Source organism: Uloborus diversus, chromosome 7 (genome assembly GCF_026930045.1).
Source record: "Uloborus diversus isolate 005 chromosome 7, Udiv.v.3.1, whole genome shotgun sequence".
In the NCBI taxonomy this organism is placed as follows: domain Eukaryota; kingdom Metazoa; phylum Arthropoda; class Arachnida; order Araneae; family Uloboridae; genus Uloborus; species Uloborus diversus.
Window position 1 is genome coordinate 99674496 of NC_072737.1, and position 24520 is coordinate 99699015.

Genomic DNA, 24520 nt, shown 5'->3' on the forward strand with positions numbered 1-24520 from the left:
AAGAACTCGAAACTTATCACACTAATTGGCTCTAATCGTTTTAGAAAACCTGGGATAATGTTCCCCGCTCTCAACTTTGGAAAAATAAACCTTACATTTTTTCCCATCAGTAACTATTTATCCTCAAACAAATAGTGTCCCAAAATGCCGAGATTCATTTGGTCGGTGAACATAAAATTGCACCAAAAATCTACATTTGAGGCGCTTTCAAAGACATAAAACAACAGGCGTAACAAAAGTTTAGCGAACTTTTAAATCGTGATAAATGGAAATTTTAGTCATTTTAAAGGTTTGCTTTATTTAGTTAGTGAACAAAAGTTTTGAGCTTCTTTTAATTCAGACCTTTGGAATTGGTAGAAAAGGAAAAACAATGGATCCGCTGGATCTACGGGTACGTAGATTCAGGCCTGCATACAGGAGAAATACGTCTCAATGTACGCCATGAAAATTTATAACCGAAAAAAAAAAATCACTTCAAATATAGCTTTGCTATTAATTTTCTTAGTCTTCCATAACCATTGGCAAAAATGAACCTATGAAATTTCATATTCTTTAGCACAGCTCTAAAAAGTCCAATAAAAGTGCACTTCGGAATTTATTTCTTAATCGATAAACCTAAGTTTCAATGTTATTTTGGATTGAGATGCATATAACTAAGCCAGTCATTTCATTTGCTTGGAGGGAGGGGGACCGCACTCAAAAATATCATTTAAAAAACACTAAAATACCTGCAATGAAACTTTTGCATTTGTACAATACATAACATAAAATCCGGGGGGGGGGGATCCCCTAGGACTCGACCGATGTATCGGACTGGCCGATGCATCAGCGCCGAAGGTTCAACAATTTAGCCATCAGCATCGCGGCCAATGCTATTTTTCTCTGTAATTCTTTGACGAGCATGAACACATTCATGATCACTTGCATCATTTCCATGATAGAATCTTCCTCCACTAACAAAAATCAGAAAGATCATTTCTATTGTCTAGGAATGGCTCAAAACTTTCAATGGAACTTTTTTAGTTGTGCGTCATCGACGTCGATATCCTCGTTGGTTTTGGCTTCCTTTGTCTCTCCTAAAAGCTATTCTTCCAGTGAGTTCTGAACTGTGTGAGTTTAATAACTTTACTTCTGGAAAAAGCTCTAGAACCAATCGCATACAATGTCTCTAGTGACCCAAGCTCGATTATTAGCATGCCAAAATGCAGTTGATTACGTGTAATCTGCAATCTTTAGGAGTTTGGATTTTGAAAGAGGGGAAATTTTTATCTGTTTGCATTGCTGCATCCACGTAAAAGTGAAACTGATTGGCGTAAAATAAAATAAAGGTGTCAAATGTTAAACCGTGTATAATCAGAACCGAATAAAATAAACCCGCGTAAAACAGGGGTCTACTGTATTTCAAATCCGCCGCTGCACATCAAAACAAACTCGGGCGCAAGTTTTAAAAGGGTTTTTCTGCTCAATGTTCATGATTATTTTTGAACTCAATTTTTTATGACTATTTTTTGTATTTCCGAGAACACTTGCTTGCCCCCCTCCCCCTCCTTCTATTTCTGACATTAAATTCTAGTTGTGCTTTCGTGTTGTTTAAAACTAACACCATTCATAAAATTTGAGACCTTTTTTCAAACTTTATCTATTGTTTAGGAAGAATTAAGAGCATTTATGTAAGAAATTGATTAAAGACATTTTGAATGGTGACATAATTCGGAAATCAAAGGGACTTTTGAATTTTTTCCTCAGAAGTGCTGAAGTCGATTTAGAAACTCTTCCGAGGCGTTGATGGTAACGGTACTGTATTAAAAATAAAAGAGGCAGAAGTTGTGTGTGTGTGGGGTTGAAGTTTAATGTTGTGAGTTATTCCAAAATCAGATGGTGACCCCCCCCCCCCCCTCCGTCGTCGTTTCAAGCATTTCTTAAGTATTAAGCGGTTATTTATTTTGCTCAACAAATGTCATTTTGCATACTTCTCATACTTGTTTCACCTATATATTTCGTAATGCATCATCTTTTTTGCATCATTTATAACGATCAATTTTTTTTTCTATTGTAGCTATTTTTATGTATTTTTATAGAATCAATGAATAAGTTATTTTTGTTTTCATCATATTTTTATAAAATATGTTATAAAAAAGTTTCAAGGATTTTCTATTATGCAAATTTTTAAATTAAAGAAAATTTTTGTTAAATTGAAAAATTTAGTTCTTGTTTGTAGTGCTTCATAACAGATTTAACAATCAAATTATTCAATATTATGTGTACAAACATCAGATCAAGTAGTATATATAATCAGTTATTATTAACTTGGTATAAATATGGAGTTTGTTCATTGTAGCTGCGTTTTAAGAACCTTGCTCTTTTCATGGCTATTTCTTTTTTCAGCAAAATTAATGTCACTCTTATTGCTTTTATGAAAAATACAAACTTTTCTATTCATAAATTTTAAAAAAGTATAAAAATATTCCTATTATAATTTAATATTGTAATTTATCTGTTACCTTTTTTGTTTAATTTGACTAAAAAATGTCAATGTGCAATCTTTCCGCTTAAATTGCGTAATTTGTTGACAGCTTCATATTTTTATTCTTAATTTTTTTTGAATGATTAAACAACATACTTAAATGTTTTTTAATTATGTATTTTGTACCTAAATCCATACATTATTACAATATTACTGAAATCTTAGTAATATGTTCAATTAAAAAAAAAACAAATCAATTGGTTATTGAAGAGTGTCTTTGTTATTCTTCCCTTTTTTTCCTTCTTTCTTTTCTTTTTTTTTTGGCTGTTGTTCTTTCTCTTTCATCATACAGCAGTCAAAAAAGGAGAAGCATAACTACACCCTAAACAGATTTTACGTAGTACGATCCAAAAGTTTGGAGACAAGTTGTATCAAACGTTACTCAGAATAGTTCACATTACAGAAGCATATCCACCTTCAAAGGGTCACCTTGAGGGACTATGTACTTCTGCCAGTGTTCATATAACTTTTGGAAACACTCCTGGAACCATTTTTCTTAACCTTCTATAATGCAGCTTTATCTTCTCCTGATGGAAGAAAGCGACGTCTATGCAAATGTTTTTTTGCTGGGAACAGGTAAAAGTCAGTCGGAACTAAGTCCGACGAAACGTTATGTTATTTGTTTGTCATATCTGAGTATTGACCAATCAAACCGTTCATCCTCAACATGAAAGTCACCTTCTTCCCCTCAATTAAGCTAAAGCAGCAGCGCAAGAGGTCTTACAGGAGGTTGGGAAAATGGCTGCCAAGAGTGCTTCTAAAATCTGTACGAACGTTGGCAGATAGATTATATATATTTTGTAGATAGATGTGCTTTGGTGATGTGAACTATTCAGGGCAAAGTTTTATACAGCTTGTCCTAGAAGTTTTAGATCATACTACGTACGTATGAGTTTTCAACTTTCTATTTCATAACGTTTTCAAGTGACACAAGTTTATGCGCATGAAGACATCGGTCATGTTCTTTGGTACATATGCATGTACAGATGCTTGTGAAGTTTAAATTCGTGAAGTTTTAATTGGTAAACTTGTGAAGTCTAAATTGGGTGATCGTAAAATAGAAATTTAGGTCGAAATCTGTTTTTTTTTTTTTGTGATTACAATTCCTTATTCAAAGAAAAGAAGTAAAGTGAAATAAAAAAATGATCCTTTAACTCCCTGACAACCTATCAATTTATTTCCGTTAGATTTTTTTTTTTTTTTGCCATTGCCCATCGGCAATCGGCTATTAGAAGAAAAACAATTGGCCATCGGCCATCTTTGAACAATCAGCCTCTGTAGAGCCCTAGGATACCCCCCCCCCCAATGACGGATTTGTGTAAAAATATTACTTGCAATATTAGTCCTTTGTACAATCTTCATCTTTTGTTCAATTACCCTTTCATGGAAAGAAATAGTGTTGGAGATACAGCTGAAATGAAGCAATTATCTGCATTTTGACCCCCTTCTTTGTCTCCCCCTTAACTCCCAAACCCGATGTTCAAACTCTTGGGACTTTTTGGTACGTTATCTCCTCATGATACTGAACAACTTGGTATAGGTGCATATTCTTTTTTTTTTAATGTTCGGGTTCGGCCCTTTTTCGACCTAATTTGACTGGACTATTGAGCGAGAACAGAAATAAATATTTAACCTGTTGCTAAAGGATAAGAAAAAAGCTAGCTCTGCTTTTTGTAATGAAATTTCCTACCGTGATATGTCAATTGAGAATAGATAAAACATAGAGAGAGAGTGAAGCATTCATTTCTCTCTCTCTCTTGAAAGCAACAATTTTAGGTCCCATGATTCCCATGATGTATTTTAAAGTAAAGTACTGGAAGGTTCACGCAAAACTTGTGTTCTGTTGTCGTAGTTGAACCATGTGACCGGATCAGTGCTTTAGGTTTTTCTAACCAAATGATCAGAAAGTACCGTACCTAGAAACATTTCTTTCTTGGCAAGAAATCCATCTGAGTTTTGGCACCAATATCAAGAATACTTTAAGGATTATCTAACTAATTAGTACATTATTTAAGGAAAAGATGTTGGAATTTAAAGACGAGACAAATGTTATTTTCGTCCATATAAATTAGAACAGGATAGTTCTGTACACAAAAGATCAGTGCAGTGGAAGATCTTTATCTTTGGCGGAAAGAACTAATTCGGCAATATATGAAGTTTAAAAAGTTTTTGTTAAAAAGATCGGACTGCTAATCGGTCGAAATTGGCTTCGCTCACTGATGGGCTGGATTACAGTAACCTTGTGGCTTGGCGACTTTGGCTATAAACAATAGAGTTGCGTGATCATTTGTTTACATTTTAAAGCTACTGTTAATGTAATGTATTGTATTTTTTGTTTATTTGGCAAAATATTTCAAATTGCAAAGAATTGTTTTTCGTTTTTAAAGAGTTTTTACTCATTTTAGTTGAAGAATGTTTATTTTACATCGGAAGGGGGGGGGGGGATGAGTGATTTTCGCTTATTCAGAGAACTGTTTTTACCTTTATCATTTTTTTAAATGATATCCTTTCAATTGTTTTATTCTTTTTCATATAGGGGGATGGTGTAGCGGGATTTCCCGTTTGTTCTAAATGGGTAATTAGTTTTTTACACTTAATGTCTGAGGACACTTTTTATCCTTTGAGTGGCTGTAGGAACAGACCATCAAGTAGTTGAATAAAACATCTGCTCATTGGGCATTTGATAAAGGAAGTTGTAATAAATATATGCATTCAAACACCAAGCAGCTTTAAACATTTTCTTTTTACTTATTTTTTTCAACAAAACGGTTCAAACACTTGATAGTTTATTGAAATTTTTTTAACTTTTCGATTTACAAAGTTTGAACAGAACAACGTCTGTCGGGTCGTAAATACTTTTTTTGCATGAATTTGCTTTTTCTTTCGCTTTTAGCACTTGAAGCAAACCGAAATGGAGAAGGTGAAAATGAAGGAGAACGAGAAAGCCTAGAGGATGAATCAGACAATGAAGGGGAACAGCTAGAGAAATCAAATGAAAACCAAGATAGTCAGGATAATCAAGATGAAGAATCTAAAATCCCAGCTAAGTAAGGAGATTGGAATGCTAATTTTCGTATAGCGCTAGTAACTTTTTTTCAATCTATTGTTTTATGTGATACATTTTCAGGTGCTTACTAAATACTGTGGAACATCAGAAATCCAAACCTCTAAGAATCAAAATTCCATATAATTTGAACAGTTTGTGAAGTAAAGGACTAAAACTCTATTTGAAAAAAGGAAAAATCTTTAACTACAATTTAAAAGCTCAGTTAGTTTTCAATGACAGCTGCCTTTAGTAAGCATTTGACTTTAATGTTTAGAACAGCTCTATACCTTATGTGTTGATTCGATAAACTTTTGTTGATGTAGCAAACTAAATCTCCCCTTTACTTACGACCACGCAATTGACTGGCATGTTACACATACAGTTTGCATCACACTGATGTGTATAAACTTCAGTTTTAGTACAATGGCTTCGTACTTTTTTATAATGTACTCTATATACTTAAAATGATATTCCAACAAGGACGTACCAAGAGGGGGGGGGGAGAGGTACCTGTTGGCACCGAGCCTGAAGGGGGCCCAATATTTTTAAAATTATGGGTGAAATATAGAAGTAAACAATATAGAGGGAGGAGGGCAGAAAAATCATTTGTGACTGGCCTCGAAATTTCTGTGCATACCTCTGTATTCCTGCTACTGTAATGTGGATAACCCACTAAATATTCATGCTTTATCAGGGGTAAATTTGCTTATTATTAACTTAAAACAATGACTTTCAAAGAGTTTAAATAGGTCGCTTGGTAAATCCGAACTTTTAAGAATCCAAATGGGGCTAATCCCAATTAGTTCAGATTTCTGAGGTACCAATGTATATGTTACGGCCAAAGCCCGAAGTTCGGCCAGTTCGCGAATTGGCCAGCCATTTCGCGTACTGGCCAAGAGCTTTGGCCAAAGCTCGAAATACTTGTAATTACTATTGTATTTTCTACTTTGGCTGGCCATTTCGGGAACTGGCCGGGAATCCTTGGCCAAAGCCCGAAATGATAATGGTAGATCGGAGATGGACTGGTAGACGACACATGTGTCACTTCCGGTATGACAGCGCTGCAAGTGAGAGAGACAGAGACTCCTCTATTTGTCCCCCGAATGGTTGCAAGACCTTCTGGGTTTAGTTGGGAGATGTGGAGTGACTAACGTTTATTTTAAAGCTTGAAAACTCCCAACACCAACAAAGATTATGTAATTTTGCTGTTTTTGGAACTTAAATATTGAAAATATATACCTGAAGAAGGTCCTGTATCTCGCTCAAAGAAGGGGCAATCACCCCTCCCTTGTATCCGTCCTTGAGGAGGGATAAATGTTTATGCAATTCGAAATGTCATGCACTGGAAAAAAATTGTGTAAGATTACCATTATAAATGGGTGTAACGTTCACGAATTCTGGAGTGTGTAGTATCTCTGTTTAAAGAACTCAAATTGTTGGAGGAACCTTGCACCATGTTTCGTGTAAGTCCCACCTGCAGTCAGTAGAATTCAAAGTGTATGCGTAAAGATCAATATCGGCACAGAGCTGGTAAAATCTTATGAGCGAAATGAAAACGGATCTTTGTGGCCGAGCAGTTCTCTTGCTTTGCGACATGTCTGTAAGACTCCCGTTGTGAGTTCAGACCCCACCCGGTGTCCTGGGTATTCCTCTAATAGTGCAATAAAAACGTCTTGTTTGTAATTGGTGTATATTGATTGTGGAAAAAAATGAACTTGATAAATATTGAATAAACGAATGATTGAAAGCAAAAGTTTTAAAGAAGACAAAAAATAAGGGGTTTCTAGCATGATTTTTTAAAAATACTGTTATAACGAAATTTGAAGTATTTTCACCTACTAATTTACTTTTGTACTTTCAATTTAAATCGTGTAGAAAAAAATATTAATTGATCATTTAATGTACCTACCTGGTTAATTTAAACCATCAAATAGTTAACTTGAAGTATAAGTCCACTTACAATTGAAAATGAGAACCAGTTCAAGAAAGTCAAATGAAAGCTTAAATTTTGTTATTGTGTAACCTTTCAAATAATTTATCTGTAAGCATATAGAACATTATGGTCTAACCTTACGTAGAAATGAGTGAGACGCTACACTATAGTTATATTACCATGGTGTAACCTTCCACAAGCGATGTGGAACTTTGCACCAGTTATATCAGTTAAGTTACTCCAGAGCAGTAGATGCAGCTATGCTTCCACCAAATTTAAGGAGTAAGGTTGGTTACACAGTTGTTTTTTATAATGTGAAAGTTCACAACTTGTAGTAATAAGTGATGGGCTTTACACTACGTAATTGTTTTCCTCATTTGAAATTAGTAAAATGAGCTATTAAATCAGAATACTTAAAAATCAGTAAAATCTACTCATTTTTGAGTACTTCATGTTTTGATAATAGAAATGTTAATCTAATCCTCACGGTATAGTAAGAGCCTGAAGATTATATTAACGCCCTTTATTATTATCATGTTGTGTATCATTTAATTATAATAATCACGTTGTATATCACATATCATACATTTACTGGGTAATATCTATTATGGCTTAAATATGAGAATAGAATAAGAAATTGGCTGGCCAATTCGCGAACTGGCCAATTTCGGGCTTTGGCCGTAACATATACAAAACTTGTTGGTGATGTGTATTTCATCTGTGTGTGTTTTAAAGTATGGTTTATTTTCAAAAATCAGAACGTAAAATTTATTAACACACTGTCGAATATTTGACTGCATTTGATTTTCATCCCTAGGCAAAAATACTCATTGCGATCAGTTTATTAATTAGTATAAAAAAAAAGAAAATGAAAGGAGCAAAAAAAGTATACTTTTCATTTATAAGTAGAAAATTCTCTAAATCTATTTTCTCTCATGAAATTGAGAAAAAAAAAAGAAACTGACATCAATTAATTATTTTTATTATGTTTCACCTTCAAAGAAGAAAATTACTTCATTTTTTGCAAAACTGAAACTTTTTTAAGCCTATTGTACAGTTTAAATGAGTTCTTAAATAAAAATCTTTTCTATTGTTTTCAAAAATTTAACTTAGTTTTTCCTGACTTTAATGATTGAAGAACCTAAACAGTCTATACTGCATTAGGGCTGCCTTATAATGCAAGGTGGTTTTTATGTTTTTTTTTTTTTTTAAATGCAGTGCAGTTTTTGGAAAGCAACCTTTCTGGAGGACTTCTATGCATTTGAGAAATCAGGGTGGTAAATTGTCACCCTACCCTTCACCTCTTAGATTTTAGAAACATAATTATTAAGCAGTAAGTTACCATCCTTAAACCTTTGGGAAACTTTGACATGATATGTCTGCTTCTAAGTGTGGTTATCTGTCATTTCGTATCAAGTAGAGAAAAAACAGCAAAAATCCCATCAAGGCACTCAACAATAATCATACAATTTGTTGCATCAACCAGTGGCGGCGATTGGGGCTTATAAGTGGTTGGGGTCCAAAAAAAGGACAACTAAAAGCCATACAGCTTTTAGAAGCAGCAAAAATTGAAGAAAAAAAAAGAAAAAAAGCACAAAATTTTGTTAGGGCTGGTTTTGAATTATTGAAGCAGATAGTGGAAATTATCTAATAACTTAACTCATGTTTTTCTTAAGATTTCGATGAATTTTGTGCACAGTAACTTTTTCCGAAAAAACACTTAGACATGAATTAGACTTGCATTAGTTACCTCGAAGTATTTTGAGATGTCTCAAACACCAGGTAATCATTTCATTAAACAAGCATAGCTTGTTTAAGTAAAGCAATTGAATTACTAATATCTAAGCAATGAATACATGAACTAAAAGTTTTTGCTTGTGCTAAATAATGTTTCGTAAACTAATACGCAAAGTAAAGCAAATAATTATGTCCTGAATTTTTTTTGACTTTTTTGCTTTTTTTATTTTCTAGTTATGGTTCCTTACTTAAAAATTAAATAAGTGAATTTTTCATAAAAAGGGAGGGGGCGGTTGCCCCCCCCCCCCTCCTTGAATGGCTACCACTGGCAGCAACAATCTCTCCTCCTGGTTTTTCAACTCAAGCAGAGATTGTAACATCAAGATTCAATACCTTTGGCTTCTGCTATGAGCCAAATGCACTGACCACAAATTAAATTGACTTTCTTATTTACCTCAGCTATATTCAATTTCATAAGACATGTACATAAATTATTTTTAATAGGAAAATATTTAAGTGTTTCATTTAAGAATTCTTTTCTTTTTTCCTTAGTGTCACATCTAGTAACAACATTCCACTAATGCGCATAGTGCAAAGTATCAAGCAAATGAGGCGGAAAGGCTCAAAAATTTTAAAAGAAGGATGGATGGTGCATTTTACAAGCAAAGATAATATGGTAAGTTACTGTATACATCCAGGAAAATCATTCTACAATGATCCCACTAATAAGTCAATTGGATTATAAGAAAATCTTTCACAGTAATAAATGTAAGGGCTCACTTTCTGTTATAAAATTTTTCACTATTTAATTTCTATTTACAATTTAAATATTATTGACAATTCAAATTGGTTTTACTTTTTGCATATTTAAAACTTTTCAATTCCTCTTCCTATCGTGATGTTTTCTTCAATATTTATTCTGTTACTTGTATTTTGTCTTCCTTTTTAAACATGATATAAATATTTCTTTTGGTGTGTATTTGTAAGGAGTTTAATTTCTGTAACATAAACCAAAATGGATTATAGGAGATCATGCCATTTATGATCTTTTCTCTTCTTTTTGAATGATATTCCTGTACTTAAAAAGTAAAGATAAAATAGCAAGTAATGGATATAGATAAATTGAAATCAAATGTGCTGCTTTGTCTTAATTCAGTTGACATTCAAAGATAAGTTATACTAACCAAGTTGATGAGCATCAATAAAATAAATAGGAATGTTTTCATATATTTATCTCTTAACACATGTTGTACTCCGTCACAAGTTTACAGGTAGGAAACAACCTGTTTTTTCTGCTGTGACCTTTAAAAATATTTAAAAGCACAAAAACTTAAAATACGTTTTAATAAAATGTCTTCTACTTCAAGCCATCTTTCACCAAGTTAAAGTTATTTTTTTCATGAATCAATGTCAAGCTGATCTTGAAAATGGAAGAAGTCCTGTTATTGGACAATATTGTAGTAATGTGTCTTCCAGCAAAATACTGCAAGCATAATTTAATCTCCAAGTATGAATAGCTTTGAAATGTATTTTCCTTGTTCTACATGCAATGTACTGACAGCCTGATTATGACATCCAGAGGCTATAGTTCCGTCTTTGTTATCGACTCATCATTCTGGAATAGTCAATAACTGAGCTGTAAGCAGATGTTCAACTTTGGGTGGTAACCCATTGCGTATGCGACCTTGTTGTATTTTACTTTCTTGTTGTCTCTGGACAGGTGCAATATAACAAGAGATGTATTATGAGGAAGTAATGTACTTTATAGAATTTCAATAGCTTTCTTCTGTAAAATACTAATACAGTGAGACTTCAATAAGTCGAAGTTGCAGGGAATGCGAAAAAAATAGAGTTGGAGAAAAATTTGGCTTACCGAATACCAAAACAATAAAATAAAATACCACTACTGACACTCATTAAATTTATAGTATGAGCATAAAAGTGATAGAGTAATGTATCAAACATAATATCGTCTCCTCAAAGCAACAGTAGGATATCTTACTGTTATTCATGAGATTAAAAATCTTACTGTTGCTCCGAGGCGACAATATATGCTGGACATATTTAATGTTTAGTATAATTCTATAAATTTTAGAGTTTGTATAGGTTGGAAAACAAATTTATAATGCTATGTAGGACATACAATTTTTACTTACCAGAAAAAAAAATACTTCAAAAAAAAAAAAAAAAAAAAATCTGTTATTAAACATTGCATTGCACAGAAATTTGTACTTTTATTAAGTAGTCCTCGGATACTTTTAAAGCCTCAAAGAGGGAGTAGGGAACATTCGGAGGGGATTCTATTAAAACGTGCAATGCATATCTGCTGCTTTTCTATGCAGGGTTTGTTTGTTTTATTCGGCACCAACAATTGAAACAAGTTTTCGATTTTCTTAAAATTGTTGATAACTTGGGGGCACATTAAATTTCAATTCAATTTCCTTCTTTGCTGCGCCACAATCGCGAAAAAAATCATTTTTCTCTTGGTAGCTGAAAATGTTTAATATTCTCTAATTAGTCTCTTTTAAAATTCTGTCTTAAATGCTCCGGAATCGATGAAACTGCACCATAAACATTAGTTTTCCATAACAACTGAAGAAAGAAAACCAATCTTGGAATGATCAGCAGTTTTGTAGAGTACCACAAAATTTCAGTAATAGTCTATAATACCCCCTCCCCCTTTCATCAACAGTGGAATTATTCCTTAATCCCGAATGTACGCAGCCCTCCCTGCATTTTTTTCCATCCTATTTGGGTACTGGTTTCCCAAGTTATGTGCAATCGAGTCGGTTGAAACATTCATTTGATCCACTTTGTCTGGACGCGTTTTGATGCAATGCAATGGCGCAGATACTTCATAATTTTTCTTTTTTGTTCATACTTTTTAAGGAGCAAAAGAAAAAACAAGTTTCAACTCATACAGTTATGTTAGCAAGGAAACTTTGACTACAGTCATAAAATTCAATTCGACTTATTGAAAAATTAGGCTTAACGAAATTCAGCTAGTCCAAAGTAAATAACATTAAGTCTCCATTCATTGGGACGGGAATCTTTATTCACTTCAGTTTATCGAAGTTTTCGGCTCCTCGAAGTTCGACTTAGTGAAGTTTCACTGTATATGTACAGCTATGCAGTTACTCTAGCTCATTTGAGTGTGTTGTGTCTATTAAAATGCTTTAGATTACTATTTTTGATGAAAGTATATATGTGTGTGTACATACATATATTATCACAAAATGCAGCTTTTCTATTCAAAATGATCTGATCAAGAGAGCTCCAAATTGTTGACAACAGCAAAATTAATTTTGTTTTTGTTTTGCATCTAAAATGCTTTTGTTTAGGTTCAATTTTTATGTAGGTAAACAGGCAAGATGTTTTGTTTTTATATATATAATTTGCTCGTCAGTTTGTTAGTTGAAAATAAATATATTTTTGCATGGTATTCAAAGTTTTGTTAATTTTCTTTGCCATTTTTCTAGTTTTCTTTGGTTTTAATGCATGTAAGCATTTTTTGTTTTGTTAAAATTCTCTACTTCCATTATAGAGTTGGAAACATCGGGGGTATTGTGAAATTTATCAAATTAAGGTTAGTATGAATGAAGGTGACTGTCTCTCAGTTTAGAATAAACCTGATTCATAATGATTTTGAGCGCATACATTTTAATGCTGGTCAGTGTTTATGTGATTTTTTCTATCTATATTTATTTATTTGGACATTAAAAAATTGACTGGTCAACTTTATTATTTTAAATTTGAATAGGTACTTGATACCAAGTTTCAAATTTAGTACATACAATAAGTAAACAATATAATTTTGCAGAAATGTTATGGGGATAAAATATATGATGTGAATAACAATTTTTTATTTTAATGTTTACTGTGATCTTCAATATTGCAAGTCAAAAAATAATATCTAAACAAAGGGCAACAAACAAGCAAACAAACAAACCGAAAAAAAAAAAAAAAAAAAACCCCACGAAATTAGATTTAAGGGAGGGGTCTTACAAGCTACTAACAGACATTTTTGCTTTGAGAACCATGTGTCTCAGCTCAAGACCTAATTGAAAGCAAGTACCATTATTTATTCTGTAATTTATTTATTTTTAGTTACATTAAATGTGGAACTTTTTGATTGTGTTTTTCTTTATATTGTTAAAACTTATAAATCAACTGTTGAACTACAGTGAATCTCTCTTTTTGCTAAATTAAGAAAAAAAAAAACATACACACAATCTTCTTTAAACTGTCCCTAAATTGAAAATTTATTTTCTTAAGTGGCGTGTCAGCCCAGGCTTGGCTCTGGATGCCGGATATGTATATTGAAAAGGAAAAAAACAGGAAAACTATCAGGCAACTTAATGAGTTTGAGACAGGTTGTCAAAGCTGCCTCAATTTTGAAAGCAATAACTGATACCAGGGATGCTTCGGTTTTAAATTCAATTCTGCTGGGCCCCATGTGTGGGTGCAAGACCTCTCTTGACAAAATCTCCAAGACCGAAGGGGGGGGGGAATCATCATTCTTTCAGTGTTTATTTCTAAGGAAACAAGAGTAGATTTGGTTTTCAAAGATGCATTTTTATGGTTATTGCTTTTCAAAACCATAATTATATCAGAGTTGGACCTCCCCTTCAAATATAGTCTACAGGGTGCGGCAAAAAAATGGCAACTTTATTTTTTTGTATAATTTTATCAAAAAAATTTTTTTTAACAAATGAAACAATAACAATAGCATGGACCTATGGTCATAACATATTTAGCCTGTTTCAAAGTGGCCTCCTCCGGCGGCGATACACAGGTCCAGACGTGACCTGAAATTTTCAGCGATGGGCCGCAGGTCCTCCGGCAACAATCGAGCCCATTCCCGGCGCAAGGATTGCTTCAGCGCTTCCAAATTTTTGTGGGGCTTAGCACAGACCTTAGCCTCTAAAATGGACCACAGGCTGTAGTCCATTGGATTGAGGTTCGGCGAGTAGGGCGGCCATTCCGCCGACGAGATGAAATCTGGAAAATGGGTCCTGCACCAGTCTTGAGTCATTTTTGCCTTGTGAGCAGGTGCCGAGTCCTGTTGAAACGTCCAATTTGCATTGCCGAAGTGCTGCTGAGCCCAGGGAAGCACAACAGCCTCAAGAATGTCGCAGCGGTAGACTTCTTGGTTAATTTTCACCCCTTGATCCACAAAAACGAGTGGAGTCTTACCGCTGGCGCAGATCCCGCCCCAAACCATCATCAAAGCGGGATTCTGACGAAACTCGACGACTGCTGAGGTACTTAGAGCTTCTACGGACCATATTCGGTCGTTTTGGTGGTTGTGCGCTTGCTCGACGGTGAACAGTTTCTCGTCCCTGAAAAGGATACGCTCGCATCATTCAGCAGCGGCCGGACGCTTGAGTTGGCAGCATCTTTGCAGTCGTACGCGTTTGTTGTCGTCGGTGAGAAGCTGAACTTTCTGGAGCTTGTAGGCCTTGAGGTTGAGCTCCTCTTTCGCTATTCGGTGGACTGACCGATCGCTTATGCCGGTCTCATGAGCGATTTTTCTCATGGAGACCCTCGGATTTCGTTGAACTCTCTTCTTGATGATTTTGCGGTTAGCAGACGTGTTGACAGTCCGCTTTCTGACACTTCCTGGACGGCGGCCATCGTGGCCAAGCTTCTTGTATTGTTTAAATGCTTTAGACACTAGGTCCTTTCCAACACCGAGCAAACGCACAATTTCACATTGACGTTTTCCTTGTCGAAACAGCTCCAAAATTGCAACACGTTTGTTTGACATTCTGCATAGAAAAGCATGTCAATTAATCGATGGAAACATGATAAATGTCTGGCACAGAAAAATAATGCGAATTTAATAGTAAAAGTGTCATGTGGCTGCATTAAAACATGTTCGCGTAAAGACTGATACAAAAAGGTTGCCATTTTTTTGCCACAGCCTGCATATTCTCCTTTTTAGAACATCAGTTTCAAAAAATTGCCGGCGTGTGCATCCGAACACCCTACCATAACGTTATTCTGGATCACATAGCTGCCGACACTCCCTAATTCATTCGAAAAACTACTAATTTTTGATGTCTTCTCCCAAACCAAACTTCCTAGTAAAGTAAATGTTTCCCGAATGTTCATCAAAACAGCAAAAATCCCAAAAAGGAACGTTTTAGTGATTTGAAATTCCGAATGAATTATACCTGCAGTAAAAAGGGCAGTGACTCAGATACTTATAATCTTGGAAGCATTAACCTAACTGCCCCAATGTCCAACGTAGCACAATTATCACATTATTACATTTGTAAAAATCATAATATTGGGAAATTTACCTTGGATTTAAAGTTTCATTGTGTAATGGATTTTTCTTTGGTTGATTATAACTCTACTGCATATTTTTAAAAGAGCACTCGTCTCTGAGATGTCAACTACTGTGTTTTATATTTTCCTGTAGTGAAAAGTCATTTTTGTCCAAACTAAAAAATAATGTTAATGACATGTAATTGTATTAATGCTATTACTTTTCATGCACAATACTGAAATAGCTACTTGTTCAATTCACATATTTATATATATATTTTTTTTTGTATGTGAATAATTTAAGTTTCTTTTTGCATTTTAGAAAAAGCGTCATTACTGGAGACTGGATACAAAATCTATTATTATGTTTCAAAATGAAACTACAACGAAGTACTACAAGGTAATTTAAAAATTGTCCTTCTTGTTCATTTATTTAGAAAAATGAAATACTTTTGTATTTTATGCAGAGCTGTGGATTCGAAGTTGAACTGATTTTGGGATAAAGGAGTTGGAGTCGTTCGAAAATATGCCTACTCCGAATCTCGGCTTCTTTTTTTTTTCTTTAATTTTCACTGACACCCCTTGCATTTTTAAAAAAACTGACTACCAACTAATTTTATTATATGTATAAAAGCTTACTAATAAGGATATAACTCATTGTGACAACCAGCTGGCTTGATTGTTTATCAAACTTTCTGCAACAGCTACCTACGCCGTCTACTAATTTGCTTATTTTCTAACTTTATTTTACTGATAGCATTTGTCAGCAAACAATTTTGTTCTCTAACATTTTCTAATCACTTTCAAATAAAAATAATAATATATTTTTTACCTCGATCTCAGTTATAAAATAGTAAAATGAATGTATGTATTGCTTGAGCAAGTCGACAAAATTTCGAGGGTTCTTGGTAAATTCAAATAAGTGTTGGTACCAAAGCGCAAATCCAAAAGGTCTGATAAAAGATAAATTCTTTTGTAAATCTAAAGACTTTATCTAAGAAACTTGATTATCACTGAAAAATACAAAATAAAATTAGTACATGATTTATTTGTTACAACACTCATTAATTGTAGTTAATTCAAAAATCTTCTTATTAAAGTTAATTCTGAAGCTGCCAATCAAATTAAAAATTGAACCAAGAAATGTAGGTATAGTAAAAACATTTCTTACAAAACTGTACACTGCTTCATTTTGTGTAAAATTTACTCCAGACGTACATGTACCTGACCTCTCTCTGCAATATAGTGCATTGTTTTTGTTGAAATTTTTATAATGAAATTTAAGATTTATTATTGGAGAATTTTTTTAGAATTAAAGTATTTCAATTTTTATAGATTCTGAAATTAAGTTAAGGTGTCCCCCACCAGATGGCTGTTCCCTGGGAGGGGGGGGGGGACGACCCCTCTCAAGAAAAATTTTTTTGACTTTGCAAAAAAGTTTTTTTCTCTCTCTCTCAAAACTCTTTCTCTAACTCTTCTCTGTGCTTTCAAAAATTGAAAGCACAGGATTTGATCAACATCTATTTTTTAAAAATTAAAGGGGAGCAAATTAATCCTTTTCAATTTTTAAAAAAATGGGATTTTTAAGTAATCTTACTATAGAAATCACAACTATTGGGTAATTTGATTTTCCAATTGAATTTCTAACGTTGTATACATCTTAGATTTACAATAAAATACATGAAAATTTCTTAAAAAGGAATTAATATTTCAATCTCTTGTTTAGGGGTTTTGCCCCCTCCCATGAGGGGGGAGCAATTTGAAAAAATAAATTCAGAAAATTAAAAAGTTGAGGAGTCGGACGTTTAAAAATTCTGGAGTCTTAGTTCACCATTTTTCTTCCGACTCCGCAGCCCTAATTTTATGCAGCTTTGGTAGAATAATTAAACTTTTTTCAAATGAGATGAAAAAAATATTTTTTTAAAAAATCCCGACTCAAGAATGAATGATTTAAAAATTCATGAAATTTCAAATCAGTTCATCATGCTGCATGGGCGGATTTATGGGGGGGGAGGAGGGAACAATGCGCCCCAGTCTTGGGAGGACTTTATCCTAGGGCTGGTCTATATACGGATGTATCGTAATATATCGATATATATTTATTACTGTGGTAACGATATTCAGATTTGAATCTGTCTGATAGATTGAAGAGCCGGACTTAATTAAGAACTAATTGGAATGACTTAAAAATTCATATTCATTCAATTCTTGTGCTTAATGAGTGGATCATGCCTGCTAATTCCTCCAGATTTCCTAGAAGTTTTACGGATTTTCATGCCTTTTTTAGTTGACCTGATCACAAGCAAAATTTTCGAGTATTTTCGTGCTGTGCAGAACAAAAAAATTATATCTCGCCAATTTTGGTGCTACGAGTCTTTTGTGGAACTGGAAAGCAGTGCCGTGCCGTGTTTAAATCCAACAGGGTTGCCTTTACTTGTTGCGTTCAGATACTAAGATAGAATCCAAAATGTACGCTTGTTGGGTTGGATGAATAATTACGTACATCTGAAAACTCCCGACTGACGGAACTTTTGGGGTGAATGCACGAAAATAGGACTTTTATGTAAGTATTCACGGATTTGAAGCCCTAATTATTATAACAGAGCGAATCCGAGCATACTTACGGTTTTATGTTACATCAATAGTTTATTTCAGCACATTTATTTGGTATTTTTTGACTTCAGTTTAAGAGTCATCATCAAATACCGGAATTGAAAAAGTGAATAAATTTTTGTATTCGTTTTTTGGTTAAATTGCTTGTGAAATAATAACATTGATGAGATAATTGATTTATCTATAATATGGATTTTAGATTGGATCTGCTGAAGAAAAATTAATTGTATTTTTTAAAAATCAATATTAAAATACATGTGTAACGTTAAAAAACAATAGTTTTAAATTTATTATATATTTTAATTAACCAAATAATGGTTTTATTAATACAAATTACAGTTTACATCAGATTTCTGCCAAATATGGCAGAGAGGTCCTTTGATGCTCAAGAATTCACATTGCCACTGGGCAGTTTTTGTTCGCAATCGGAACCCCCCGTCTCCATCCCACCGGGGGTTTTCTTTTACGAATCCACAGTTTTTGTCAGATCTTTGCCAAATTTGGCACAGAGGTTCTTTGATGCTTAGGAATTTTCAGAGGGAGTTTTTCGCCTACCGATGAGGGAGGAGGGCGGGGGGGGGGGAGGGGGGGGAAACTCCCCACGGAGGTTTGCCTTATGCAAATCCATTTTACGTTGGATTTTTGCAAACATTTTGCTGATAGGTCATTTGATGCTCAAGAAATCACTTAGGGTAGTTTTTATTTTCAATGGGGGCCATCCTCCCTCCTACAGGAGATTTCTTTATACAGATCAACAGTTTTCATCGGATCTTAGCCAAATTTGACACATTGGTTCTTTGATGGTCAGGAATTGTCATAGAGGTTTTCGCCTATCTATGAGGAATACACCCCACAAGGGGTTTTTCTTATGAAAATCCTGTTCTCTTAGGATTTTTTTCCAAACATGGGGCAGCGGTTCTTTGGTGCTCAGGAATTCACATAAGTTTTTTTTTTCATTAAAATGGAGTGTATGGGGACTACCTTGGGGGATTTCGCCAGAAAATCCAGAATGATTACGAAAAAATCCAATGACGTCTATATTTAAATTTTGAGTCATAAAATCGTGCTTTCTACACATTGACGATAAATGTTTGTGCTATTTTTTTTTCATTTCATTGTGCTTTCCCTTTTTCCTAAACCTGATTGTTAACCATGTGTCACTAGACGAAACTTTTATTTTTGAGGTAGACCATGCAACGTCGGGTAATGCAGCTAGTGACATATAAATTAAAGGTATATTTCATAGTTCTGTGTGCTTGATGGGTGTATGGTGTGATAGTTTCCAAATTTTATAGCTGCATTCTTTAAAGATTTATTATTAGTATTTTACTTAAAATGTAACTCAACTAAGAAGTAAAAAGTCTTAAAGCAAGAGCTATTAAATGACTAAAAATAAACTATTTAAGACGTCAATACGAAATATAGTTTAAAGTACATTCAAATTATTGAGACTGCTCAAATTGAAAGAGAGACTTTTCCAGAGATTGGAAAGGGCAATTGAAGTGCCTTAAGTAATTTTAATTGCTCTTGAGTCCTTGAAAAGGATTTAATGAGTCTTAGGAATTTCTAAGCAAAGGGTGCTTCAATTTTATTTCTTATCAAGTGTATAAATTATGAATTCTAAATCTGTGCATCATTTCTTTTAAAAAATTTTTTATTACTTTCTTCTATATCTAATATATAGAAGAAAGTATTGGATTCGTGCAAATTTTCGAATTTCGAATTTTGACGGATTCGTACGTTTTGAGGTGTGCTGAGTCCATTTCGACCATTTTTGGAAAATGTCTGTCTGTCTGTGTGTGTGTGTGTATGTGTGTGTGTATGTATGTATGTGTGTGTGTATGTATGTGTGTCACGTCTGTGTGTGACCAGTTTTTTGTGGCCGCTCTACAACAAAAACTACCGCATGAAATCGAACGAAATTTTGTACACATATGTGCCCCTATGTGAACTTGTGCCCATTAGTTTTTGGCGCGAATTCCTCCAAGGGGGGTGGAGCAATGGGACGTTTTTCGAGTTACGCGTGCTTGCTATTCCTCAGGAAGTAACTGGCGGAATCAAACAAAATTTGGTCCATATATTGCCAGTAACAGGAACAGGTGCTGATTCAATTTTGGTGTCAATAACTCAAACGGGGGTTGAGCTATAGAACGTTTTTTGTCGTCAATTGTGACTGCTGTATCTCAAGAAATAATGAACGGAATGAAAGAAAAATTTATCGGCAAGTAGCCCTTAGTGGGTATAAAAACTGATTTTATTTTTGTGTCAACAGCTAAAAAGGGGGTAGCGCAATCACCCGTTCTTTTTTTCCATTTTGAGTGCCCTATCTCAAGAAGTAATGCTACGTTCTGGTTGAAATTTGGAATATATGTGAATCCATATGTAAACAGGCTCTGGTTTAATTTTGACGCCGATCGCTCCAAGAGGTGTTGATTTTTTTTTTTTTTTTTTTTTTTGCGAATAAAAATATTTTTATTAATGCAACAATAAGAAAGATAAATCGTAATAGATTGTCGTCTGCGTATTTCTCGTGATTTTAATTGTATGGAAATGATAGGAAATATTATCTCAATGATTTAAAATTTTTAACTGTTGCCATCTTATGTTTGTTAACAAATAAAATATTTGTAATTAATTCAAGCAAGGCTTTTAAAATAACTTTCAATTTTCGCTCTTTGCTTTGCTTTTGCAATAATTCAGACATTGGGATGGTCAGATAAATAAATACCTTTGTGCTGAATAGTAAAGTCAGAACAAACAACGTAAGTAGAAGCACAAATTTGTAAATTACAGCAGACACGTGTTTCGGCGTTACAGGGAACGCCTTTTTCAATGCAAAAAATAATGAGCTTATGGATGAAAAGACATCCGACAAAAGCCAAGAGCAGATAAGCATGCAGCTTAAAAGATAAAAACAGCGGATTAGCCAAACACCAATGACAAAGTTATAAACCGATCAGGAACCAATAGGAATGCAAGCAAAGGCCAGAAGCTTTCTCTTAGGTACGAACCCAGAAAGAAAGAATTCAATTGGACAAGGATTAAGCCGAAGCTTAAACAAAAAGAAAAGAAATTGTCAGTAACCGTGAACCGCAAGAAAGGAAAAGCAAATGGAAAACCATGAAATAAAATAAACAGCAACAAAAAATATTCGAAAAAAGGAAAAATAAAGATAAATAGAAGAAAATTGGGGGGGGGGGTGTCAATCAAGACAAAAAGGTAAAAATAAACAAAGGAAGATAGATAAAAATGAGTGGGAAAAAAGGGGAGTATTAAAGATATGGGAGCCAAATGTTAGAAAAATATGGAACTGAACTAAGATCGTTAACTAAGTTAGAACTGTTCCTCAAAATATGAAAGGATTCCCAAAAGTCAAGATCTGATGAATTGGGGCATTTTTGGATAATCTGATAAGAGTTAAAATCAAAAGAGTGATTCGAATCCCAACAATGTTGAGCAATACTAGACTTATTTAATTGTTGTTTTTTCACATAATTTTGATGCTCTTTCAAGCGAATTTTTAAAGCACGCCGAGTCTGTCCAATATAGGCAAGTTTACAACTACAATTAATTCTATAAATTCCACAACAATTAAGAGGGTGAATAGGATCTTTAAGAGAAGAGAATGAAAGTTTATTAATAGGAGAGAACACCACCTGGAATTGGAAACGTTTTAGAATCTTAGCAACTTGATAGCTTACAGATGGAAAGAATGGCAAAACAACCAAATTCTTTCTGATGAAGGTTCGGTTAAGAACATTAGTTTGGGATTTATTTGAAAGTTTTTTATAAATGGAATCAATCAAAGTTGGCGGATAGTTTCTATCAATTGCCACAGCTTTAAGATAATTAAGTTCCACTTTAAGAAGTTCCGACGAAGAACAAATATTAATTGCGCGATAAACAAAAGAATTGAAAGCAGAATATTTTTGATTTGGAGGATGAGACGATAGTCTATGAGGAGGTAAAGAGACAGCAAAAGGTTTGCGATAAACAGTAGTTTCAAAACCAATTTCAGTACGAGAAACAAGTACATCAAGAAATGAAATGCAATTATTCCGTTCTTTCTCACAAGAAAACTGAATATGAGGATCAATGGAGTTTAAAATAGATAAAACCTCATTACTCTCAAACTGATTCTGGTTCATTAGAACAAAACAATCATCAACATACCGAACATAAAATTGGAACTGCAGTTTTTGGAACAGCTTAACCTCAAAATAATGCATGTAAATATCACTAAGAATGGGGCTAAGTGGGTTACCCATAGCCAGACCATCTAACATAATATAAAAAATTCCCATTAAAAACAAAAGAACATTGCTTAAGACAAGTATGGGCAAGGAAAATTAAATCCTCAATTTCCGTATTGGTGAAATGAAATTCAGAAAGTCTTCTACGAAGGCATAACAATGAACCCTCGACGGGAACATTCGTAAATAAAGAGTTAACATCAAAAGAAGCCATAAAAGAATTATTTGGAACGAAACTATGAATTTTTTTAACAAACTCAACAGAATTTTTAATAGTAAATAAATTGTGACTCCTAAGGGGAGAAAACACAGAGACTAAATATTTTGCAAGTTTGTACGAAGCCGTACCAATATTGGAAACAATCGGCCTGAAAGGAATGCCAGCTTTATGCACCTTAGGTAAAGCATAAAATCTAGCACAATTAGCAATAGATGGAACAACAGAGCGTTTAACATTTGAAGGAATAGACTTAACAGACTTGACAGCAGACGCAATAGTTTTTAACTCTTTATCACTAGGATCTTTAGAAATTTCAACATATGGCCCAGAAGAAATCAAATCATTAGTTTTATCAACATAAGATGATTTGTCAAGAACAACTATTTGGCCACCCTTGTCAGCTTTGGTAACAACCAGATCCGAATTCGAAACTAAGTCTTTAACAGAACGGCTAACAGTATTAGCAAATACAGGTTTAGAAATTTTCGAGTTAAAGTCAATATTAGAAGCTATAAGATGCCGAATCGAATCTTTTTGAGAGGAAGTTAAGGCACTAAATTTAAAAGCTTTCTCAACAGGAGCAATAAGCTTTGAAAAAGAAGGATTAACACTCACAGCAAAATTATCATTACATTTTAGAGCCTCAATTTGAGAATTACTTAATGGAACGCTAGAAAGATTAACAACAACATTCTTATTAACAACAGGTAAATTATCAAGAGGAACGACATGAGAAGATTTACAAAGCATAGCTAATTTCTTTTTCAAAACAATTTGATGTTTATCAGAGGAACGAAGGGTTCTAGACCAAGAATTTCTGTCAATAATGTTAAAGTTAGGAATGGAATTAGAAACCGAAAGATGTAAATCATAAAGTTCACGTTCAATAAACGATAAATGTTTCCTAGTTTCCTGGATCGAAGCTCTGAGTAAAGCCAATTTCGACCGAAAGATTACTTTGTCAATTTTTACAGAACGTGGTAAATTACATTTCAAAGAAATAAACTTCGGAATAATTTTCTTGCGCCTACACTCTTGAAGAAAATTTTAAATGGTTCAAAAAACGAAATTTCTTAATCCGAAGATTGGCAAACCTATTGATTTGAGACATAATCAAAAGCAAAACCAAAACAAATGAAAATAAACAAAATCAAACAATAACAGAATGAATAAGAAACAAGAAGTAAAAAGTCACGATCAAAATACAACAATAGACAAAAATACCGAAAACAGAAACAAAAACACAAATTGCATAAAAGGCGGAAAATGTAAACGTAAGGCCCGTTTAAGCCAAAATAATAAGATAAATAAATACCTTTGTGCTGAATAGTAAAGTCAGAACAAACAACGTAAGTAGAAGCACAAATTTGTAAATTACAGCAGACACGTGTTTCGGCGTTACAGGGAATGCCTTTTTCAATGCAAAAAATAATGAGCTTATGGATGAAAAGACATCCGACAAAAGCCAAGAGCAGATAAGCATGCAGCTTAAAAGATAAAAACAGCGGATTAGCCAAACACCAATGACAAAGTTATAAACCGATCAGGAACCAATAGGAATGCAAGCAAAGGCCAGAAGCTTTCTCTTAGGTACGAACCCAGAAAGAAAGAATTCAATTGGACAAGGATTAAGCCGAAGCTTAAACAAAAAGAAAAGAAATTGTCAGTAACCGTGAACCGCAAGAAAGGAAAAGCAAATGGAAAACCATGAAATAAAATAAACAACAACAAAAAATATTCGAAAAAAGGAAAAATAAAGATAAATAGAAGAAAATTGGGGGGGGGGGGGTGTCAATCAAGACAAAAAGGTAAAAATAAACAAAGGAAGATAGATAAAAATGAGTGGGAAAAAAGGGGAGTATTAAAGATATGGGAGCCAAATGTTAGAAAAATATGGAACTGAACTAAGATCGTTAAC

General features: G+C 33.8%; 1 protein-coding gene across 1 annotated transcript in view; it reads left to right on the plus strand.

The window, feature by feature from the left end:
* LOC129226600 (serine/threonine-protein kinase D3-like) overlaps positions 1-24520 on the plus strand; it is a 111830-nt gene that overhangs the window by 29285 nt on the left and 58025 nt on the right. Inside the window, exons 7-9 of the mRNA XM_054861224.1 lie at positions 5418-5571; positions 9793-9916; positions 11224-11228. Coding sequence (XP_054717199.1) covers positions 5418-5571; positions 9793-9916; positions 11224-11228 — 283 coding nt within the window. The remainder of the gene's footprint in view (positions 1-5417; positions 5572-9792; positions 9917-11223; positions 11229-24520) is intronic.